At 34.0% G+C, this 9,319-nt stretch overlaps 1 protein-coding gene across 1 annotated transcript; it reads left to right on the plus strand.

Moving 5' to 3' along the window:
* Positions 1-4,377: 4,377 nt before the first annotated feature.
* LOC111411386 lies at positions 4,378-7,150 on the plus strand. Its single transcript, XM_023041922.1, has 5 exons — positions 4,378-4,447; positions 4,562-4,590; positions 5,378-5,458; positions 5,596-5,666; positions 5,983-7,150. The coding sequence occupies exons 1-5, from the start codon at positions 4,378-4,380 to the stop codon at positions 7,148-7,150; spliced, it is 1,419 nt and encodes a 472-aa protein (XP_022897690.1).
* The last annotated feature ends 2,169 nt before the right edge of the window (positions 7,151-9,319 follow it).

Below are 9,319 nucleotides of genomic sequence, written 5' to 3' on the forward strand. Positions count from 1 at the left end.
TTTTTTAAAATAAAAATAGCTCGAGGTGTTACCAACATCTTCTTTGTTTAATTTAAACGAAAATATCACTTTCATTAAGTGTTAAAAATGCATAAAAATAGCTATTAAACAATGTGCACAAAATTTAATATGAAGATGTTTTACAAATAAAAGTTGACAACTATATTTTTTTTGGAAACTTTACTTGGCAACCCCATAAGCATAACTCGGTCAATCTTCCACTCGTCCACACAACCTCTTCTAATCTGAAAATTTAGAAAGAGTGACTATTTTGAAAAATATTCAGTAAGAATACGTGTACATTTTTATTCACGTGATATAAATATAAAAATGACATAACATATCGATATTTCTTAAATTTAGAGCTCAGAGAATTTCTCAAGAATCCCCACATCCTGTAGGATTTAACATATTTGACCAAACGGTTCATCCCTTAGGATTTAATATTTTTGACAAAACAATCTATCCGGTAAGATTTAACGTAGCAGTCGACCCGAAGGCCTTGGAGTATTTCATGCCAAAATTTATATAAATATCAAGATATAAGAATTTACTACTTTACACGATGTATTCTTACCTCAATTTGATACCAAATGAATCTGAAAAAATGTTTGTAGAATAATAAATAATATATATATCAACTTAGAAAATGAAGTTTATGTTCTAAAAGAAAATTCTAACTTCTATATACATATATATAATTCACAAAAACGTAACCCCAGTAACCACTTTCAAACTTCTCGACTTTACCATTTAATGCCAAACGTGTTTCTTTAAGATATTATGGGTTAATTATATCAATTACCAAAATTAAGGGATTTAAATATGTTTAAGTTATAATATTCTTTTCAAATCCAAGCAACCGTAGTGAAATCTGTTCCATTTTATCATTATTTACATTTTTATGTTAATAAAATATAGAATCTAAAATACTTTCTTTTTATCATCATACCTCGGGTATAACTAGTCTAAAAATATTTCTTTTTAGCCAATTTATGTTATTTAGTACGAACTACATAACGAGTATAACATTGATATATTTTTATTAATTTTTAAAATACTTAAATATTTGACATAAATAACTTACGATAATTTCTATACAAATACATAAGAAATAACTTATCTTTTAACTTTTGGACTTTTAGTGTGACAAAAAATCTAGACATGGACTATTTCATTTGCTAAATGATCAATATTAAATTTAGGTCCATATCAAAAATGGTAAGGGTTTGTTTGATTAGGAAGATGAAATTTGGGTAAAAAGAAAACGAATTTCAGAAAATTGAATTATCTAAAATTTGTTTTAGTAGGAATTGTCAATTAATATTATTTGATTGGTATAATTTTTCACTTGAAAAATGTTAAAATAAAAATGTCTTTTGGTGTTCGTTTCGCTTTGTTTTTCATGAAAATTGTCAATTTAAAGGATATCCACTTCTACAATTGTTCCTAGAATTTGTTCCCATTACCAAAAAAAAAATAAAAAATAAAAAATAAGATCCAAAAATTATATATATTTTAGTATTCGTTTGGCTTTGTTTTATATAAAAATTGTTAATTTAAGGATATCTTATTTTACAATTGTTCCTAGAATTTATTTCCATTGTCAAAAAATAATAATAAAAAAATAAAATAAAAATAAAGTTGGATTGGTGAGAATTGCTTTTCCTTGTTTTCATGGAAAATGCATCACGTGGGGTAGAAAATGAAAAAGAAATTGCCTAGAAAATTTTACACATCAAACACTACAAAAAGTTGGAAATTTTCCATGGAAAATGTACCATATCAAACAAACCCTAAGAAAAAATCGGGGTGTTACAAATAAGTAAACGAGCCTCTCATCGAGTTGTTAAAATAAAGAAATATAGTAAGAGATGTATAGAATGTTTATTTTCCAAGTTGTGCATTCTTTTGTTGTATGAAAACCAATTCTTTTTGTAGGAAAAATTTTAACCCCTACGTTCATGGAATTATATCCAATTTATACACAAGTTACACTATAACATTAAGAGGGTGTTTGATACCCGTTTTCTTGTAAAAATGTATTTTAGAATAGTAAATTAATGAAAAATGTGTGGTTGAAAAATAAGGAAAAGTTTTTTTATTTACGTGTAATATTATTTTAATAAAGAATGTGTGGTTGAAAAAAAAGAGTGAAAATGCATTTTGAAAAAAATGGATACCAAACGGGGCCTAAGGGTTTTTAATTTTATTGAAACTGAAATTTAAATTGTTGAAAGATTAAAACATATTTTTATATATCTTACAACAATCCCCACAACTTTTAAACTTTCAAAATAGATAAATATATAATATATATAGTGGCAACGTTATACTGTGTAATAGGTGTAGGTGTATTTTGGACTTGAATCTCACTTAGTAATAACAATTTCCATTTGAGGGAGTCATAATAGACTAAACCTTGAATTAAGTCCTTTTGACCAAACTTCAATTGTCCCACACACAGTACCGATTTAGGCTCTAGCTCACAGCGGTAGCACTTTTAATTGTCATGTGCTCTTATCTTGATTTCAGTAAGAGTCTCTAGGGAATAGCTCAATCACATAGCCAAAACCTCATGGCAATTCTTACATAGGTGAGCCCTCAAAGGATGTGCATGACCCACACCTCGTGATAATTCTCGTCTCGATACTCATTTAGGGTTATATCATTCCTAACATCACATTTATTATTAGCACTATCACTATAGAGATGAGCATAAATAATATAGTACTATTACGAGTCACGCGGTATGAGTTGTTTCTACCACATTGAACATTCTTTATGGGATCTCCAATCACAAAGGTTGGGATACTCCTGGAGGTAACTACCTTATGGGGCTTAAGCTCGTCCCCCTCGATGATTTATTATGTTCATTTTGGACTATAATTTATTTTATATCTATCATGGACAATAATTTGGTAACCTCAATTTACAAACTTTTAATCTCCGCTTGCAATTTGAACACTTGTAAAGTTTTCTTAAAATTTTCAAAATGTCAATAACACATTTAATAAAAATACGATAAACATATGAAATTTGGAAATTGACTTTCTAGTAACATGTTTGAGCATATGCATCCATTGAGCTCTTGTATTTCACCTGCAAATCTACAATTTAATTTTTAACACATTTTAAGAGTAAGTTTGACAACGAAATATGTAAGGTGCATCTATTTGAAATTTTTAAATACCCCAACATTCTAAAGATATCCAATTTGAATAGAGTGAGTATACGTTTTACCATACATCTCTTTAGATAGGATCCAACATTGTGTGGAGATGGTTAGTGCACATATTTTTCACACTTTCATAATTTTTATCCACCAATAGATCCACAAATTGTTATTCAACACATTAGCAAAATATTATTTTCATAACAATAAATTATAACCAAATAATTGATTATATTTAGAATACTTGTTGAAGTAGGAGTACGTTGAAGACACTGTCCTAAAGTTACATTGCTTCCCCTTCGTGCGGGTTCTTTCGACATTACACGATTTTAAGATAAAACTCATGTAGCTCTTCTTCTATGAACACGACCATGGGGAGATAAGTGGACGAGCCTTTCATAGAGTTGCCAAGATATAGAAATATAGTAAGAATTGTATGTAATATTTATCCAATAAGTTATGATTCATTCTTATGTTGGATTAAAATCAATCCTTTTTATAGGAAAAATTTTAACCCCCACATTCATGGAATTACCAGTTTACACACAAGTTACATTTCAACATTAAGGGTTTTTTATTTTGCTAAAACTGAAAATTAAATGGTTGAAGGATTAAAACTTATTTTTATATATTTTACAACATTACCATCAATACTCTAGAACATATGCATTCATAGTTTAAGGTATATATTCTGTGTCTTAAAAAAAGTCATCCACTTATGGTGCTAAACAGATTTCACTTCGACCATGGACGTGTAACAGCTTGAAATAGTGAGTAAGCAATGGATAACCCCCCTCCCCACCCCAACCTTTTTTTTATTTTTTGAGGAGGGGTTCAGTTAGCAATTAGTGACCTAAAATAAATTTAATGAACATTCATTTAATTAATTAGATAATTTAGCGTTGTCAATGTGATATGTCTGATTTCCTTCAGACACATGGCAGTTTCGTCAAATGGGTTAATGTATTTTACTACAACGATGGATGGATGAGAGAAACGTTTTGAATAGATGAATGAGTATTTGGCAAATTTTTTTCTTGTGAACAAGTCGTAACGTAGGGACTGGGGTTAAGTTTTGACCATCCATTTAATTAACTCCCATCTTCATGTGCTAACACTCCGGATAAAATGGGGCAGCAAAAAAAAGAAAAGAAAAGAAAGACGCTTGCTGAAGGTAACTAGAGCATTGCTACCTCAAATGAATGAATCTAAGACCTATTGGTAAGAAGCCCTTTAATAGTTCCATATGGGGTGGCCGAGTTGGTGGAGTAGGTAAGCACGGAAGCTTTTGGTCACGAGTTCAATTTTCCCTACCAACACCTTCTCAGTCGAGTTTATCGCATAGGGTTTGTCTAGTACGGTTTACCTAGATGGCGTGGTTTGTAGGCTATTGCGTCAGTGCGAGGGTTTATCCAGTGCGCACCCAAAGAGTAGCGGATGCGGATTTCCCCATCATAAAAAAATAAATAAATAAAATTAGGGATGGACAAAATATCCAGACCAAACTAAACTAAACCAAACCAAACCAAACCAAGTGGTTCGATTTGGTTCTATAAAAAAAAAGGGGAATTTATAAAAATGTCACAAAAAATGAAAGTTAAAAAAAAATTGTCATTTTCACTTTTTGTAAGCAAAAATGTCACATTTTTGGGGTGAAAAGTTCAAATTACCCTTAATCACACATTTGTAGTAGCATTAAATGCTTGATTTGAAGGAAAAGCATTGACTTGATGTGATCATTTAATTTATATATACAAAACATGGATAAATGTATATTTTATTGATTAATATGAATTTTTGTTAATAAAAAATTATCAAATAAATTAGAAAACGAAACATAAACAAGAAACCCTACCTCTTTTCCATCTTCTTCATTTTCATTGATCAAGAAAACATTTGCGTTGCATTCTACATCCACTTTGAGAGGTTAGCAATTACAAATTATTTTATTTTACTTTTATAGCTTTGTATTTGTACATATTAAATACAATATTGGCATATTTATTTGAAATTAATTTGAAAGTATTATGCATGCATTTGTTTGATTTTTTTGAATCCTTAATAAAATGTCATTATCACCATTGAGTAATTTCTTCCATTACCACCATTAAGGTCTCTTTAATGACAAGGCTAATATGCCATTTTCATTTTGTCATTTGATAGGTGAATAATAATGACCACACTTAATATGATGTGTTGAAGAAACCTGAGAAATTCACTGTCGTCTGCTTCCCGACATTCTCGACAGTTAAACTGTCGAGTTCGACATTTACAAATCGTCGGGTTAGACGTTTGAGATGTCGAACCTAACATTTCCAAACTGCCGAGTTATACAATTTTACTTTCAATTTGGATACTTCAAAATGATAGAAACCCTTGATTTGACCTTTTGTTATTGAACTGATTTACGTATTATGAAGTACGACTTTCATGTTATTAAATGCCAACCTATTGATTCTGAATTGTTACCATTGCAATCCCAACATTTCAGGTATGTATAATCATTTGAGATTCATCGTGTCGTATAGGGAAAATTTTGTTCATGCGGATGACGAATGGAAGTGGAGAGGGGACAAAAATACTTCCATTCTGGTGCCAACAAGTATTACCATAGCCGAACTTATGTTAAGGTTGAAGGAGAAACTTGGTATTCTTGATCCCCGCGCTCAAATTGAATTGAAGTTCAAAGTTCCTAACTTGAATATACCTCCGGCCGAAATATGCAACAATGAAGACTTAAATTAATACATATCAGTGCATAAGGAAACTGCTATCTGCGTTACTGTTTTGGAATCCGATCTCCCAAGTGTTGACATGGGAAGGGATGCAAATTTTCAAGATCCTTCGTTTGCGGCGGTAGATGTTCTGCAAAACGTGGAACATGATTTGGTGAATCGAATGCATAGTGTCTCAAACAATAATGCACTTGAAACACATGAGTATGATAACGGGACTGCACCATTAGATGAGAACTTGGATATCCCATCACCTAATTTAGAGGCTACTAATTCTGTTGACGTCGACGACGAGCACTCTTTGTCACATTCCAACGATTCGGATGGATATGAATTTATGAGAACTGTGACTACATTCGATCTTATCGAAAAGGAAATATTCTTCAGCAAGAAAGAGTTTTACTCGAAAATTCGTGCACTTGCTTTGAAAAATAAGTTCCAATTTCGGGTGAGCCGGTCAAGCATGAAGATGTTAACCGTTGTATGCGCTGACAGCAGTTGCAAGTGGATGTTACGTGCTTCTACTGTGAAGCAATCTGCAATCTCTGTGATCCGTAAATTCAATAATGTTCACACATGTTCCATCGATTTTCGCAGTAACGCGAATCGACATGTGACGAGTTCTGTAATTGCCGAGCACATTTTGGGAAAATTGGATAATCCGAACCGATCGTATGATCCGAGCACTATTGCACGTGACGTGGAACGTGAGCTCGGTGTCCAAATAAGTTACAGCAAAGCACGTAGGGGGAAGGTGACCGCTTTACATATGCTGCATGGGACACCGGAGGATAGTTTTCAGAAACTATCTTCATACTGTCACGTACTAGGTGAGAATAACCCGGGGATGGTAACTCACATCGAACTTGATTCGCACGATAGATTCCATTACTTCTTTCTAGCTTTTGGTGCAAGCATTCGTGGTTACATGCAGTACTTGAGGCCCGTTGTTTGCGTTGACGGTAGTCACTTGAAAGGTCCATACAAGGGTACACTTTTACTGGCAACTGCCCAAGATGCCAACAAACAGATTTATCCCTTAGCGTGGGGGATTATGGATTTCGAAACTAACCGATCTTGGATGTGGTTTATGTCTAACTTGAAAGATCTTATAGGCGACTTAGATGAACTTGTATTTGTTTCGAACAGGAAAAGAAGTATCGAAAGAGCTATTACTTACTTATTTCCTTTGTCTCATCATTGTTGTTGTATGTGGCATGTGGAGAAGAATCTAATTTAGCGGCACTTTAACGCAAGTTCAATATTCTTGTTCAAACGAGCTGCTACAACTTATCGGGTCGAAGAGTTCGAACAACTAATGGGACAGATTCGTAGGGTCAGTGAAAGATGTTACAGGTATTTGGAGAAAGCCGATTTTTCATTCTGGTCACGAGCACTATTCATGGGCGACCGATACAACATTATGACAAACAACTACGCAGAATCATTGAACTCAATGCTGAGACATGCTCATTCGTTGCCAATCATGTGTTTGGTCAAGCACATTCGTAAAACAATGCAGAAGTGGTTTTACGAACGTCGAACCAATGCAACCACATGCAGTACTATATTGTCGTCGATGATGGAGAACGAGTTACAAACAACATTTGAAGCTGGTACTAGGCTTCGAGCCCATGAGTTGACAAACAGCTTGACCCAGGTTGAAATATCCAACGATACGGAGATAGTGGACTTCTCCGATAACACGTGCACGTGTCGTGAGTTTCAACTAAATCGTATGCCACGTGCTCATGCAACTCGTGGTGCTACCCTGAGTGGTAAGTCATTATACGATCTATACTCTCCGTACTATACATCAGAATACTGGAGGGGTGCCTATATGGAAGTCATATATCCCGTTACACGGGAAGTGGATTGGGTTGTTCCAAATGAAATCCTAGGCACTCATATTTTGCCACCAATTGTACGTCGTCCGCTAGGTAGACCACCGACGTGACGTAAGCGAGCTAGATACGAGTCCACTACCCAACTGAGGAAATGCACTCGATATGGGAGACTTGGTCATAACCGGACCACATGTTCAAACCCTATTGTATCACAAGCCACTTGAACAAGCGTGATGTGTAAAAGTGGTTGTGAAATGTAATCCTCGAAAAACTTAATTTAAATAAGCATTGTACATTCATTCCCAACTTATTTTATGAATCTGTTATTATTATCGTATGCCAATGTAAATTTGGTTGTTATGTTCCGCAAGCAAAGTATCGATCATTACAGTTCCATTATCACAAACGAGATGAATACCTTTTTCTTACTATAAACTTAGCTGATCATAGAAGTTTCATTAGCTTCGGCTGACAGTTTGTCGAAATGGAAAATTGATTTTCATGAGACCATAGTGAACAAACAAAACACCAACATTACGTCTCGACAGTTCATATGTTGTTCCCGACAGATGGACTCTGTAATTCTCGACAGTTGGGAACAACAGCGGCTTGAAAACCTACACTACTGCGGTTGCCTATTATGGAGATGCAGTTTTTGCATGTATCCAGAGAACGTGACCAAAATCATCCATACCACAAAATACTAAACATATTTTCCTACAAAAGGGCCATTTATTGCACACTTGCATTGCTTTTGAAAATTTAAGAATCTCCCCCACTTTCCCCGTCAGACTCATCTGAGCTAATGACAATTACTTCTGGAGGTGGAACATTAGCCACCCACTCATTCGAGTCGGACGATGACTCGACCGAACCCCTGACCTCGAAGACTTGATCGAGAACGCTGTTCGGTGACTTAAGATTCTGCACTTGACACTTCATCGAACTCGGCACCATGCTGTTCAACTCTTACATCCTCATTGTCTGACAATAAAACGATAGGAAATTCAGCGGATGAACCCAGTATCGACGGATGCATATTGGAGTTGAATGTTTTATTGCTGGAGGTGGATGAACCCATTATCTCGTATCAACTACCTGTTTCAAAATGGAAGTCTCACAACAGCTTTCATGACATTTGAAATGTAATTTGATAGACAATGGTTGTAATGCATTCAATATGTAAGTATAAATGTATTGGAAATACTTGTTACTTGTAAAAAATGAGAAATGTATAATATCTACAATAGCATGTTACACTAAGACACTTGTATTGGACAATCCCACCATTTTCAATTTTTGAAAAGCAAGGAACTTATAAAATTGAATGGCCCGCCTAGTTGAACTGTCGGGCCCGACAGACGTTTTATTCATTCTCAACAGTTGACGAAAACGTGCATTTCAGTAAAGATCATATAACTTCGAATTTTGTAAACTGCAAAATAAATGAAGAAGAATAAATAGAAGTAGCTATTTTTTACCACAATTATGTTCAACTACGTTGAAAGTGTCACAATGCTCTTTAGGTAAGTTCAAAGTGGCACAATACCTTGACTACAAAA

The sequence above is a fragment of the Olea europaea genome, chromosome 15 (genome assembly GCF_002742605.1).
Source record: "Olea europaea var. sylvestris chromosome 15, O_europaea_v1, whole genome shotgun sequence".
NCBI lineage: Eukaryota > Viridiplantae > Streptophyta > Magnoliopsida > Lamiales > Oleaceae > Olea > Olea europaea.

What these genes read in the sequence shown, in the direction of transcription:
- LOC111411386 (XM_023041922.1), top strand. Translation starts at nt 4,378, where the DNA reads ATGAATCTAAGACCTATTGGTAAGAAGCCCTTTAATAGTTCCATATGG. An exon ending in TGGCCGAGTTGGTGGAGTAG is followed by an intron (nt 4,448 to 4,561) that starts GTAAGCACGGAA and finishes CGTGGTTTGTAG; the next exon opens with GCTATTGCGTCAGTGCGAGG. An exon ending in CGACATTTACAAATCGTCGG is followed by an intron (nt 5,459 to 5,595) that starts GTTAGACGTTTG and finishes CGTATTATGAAG; the next exon opens with TACGACTTTCATGTTATTAA.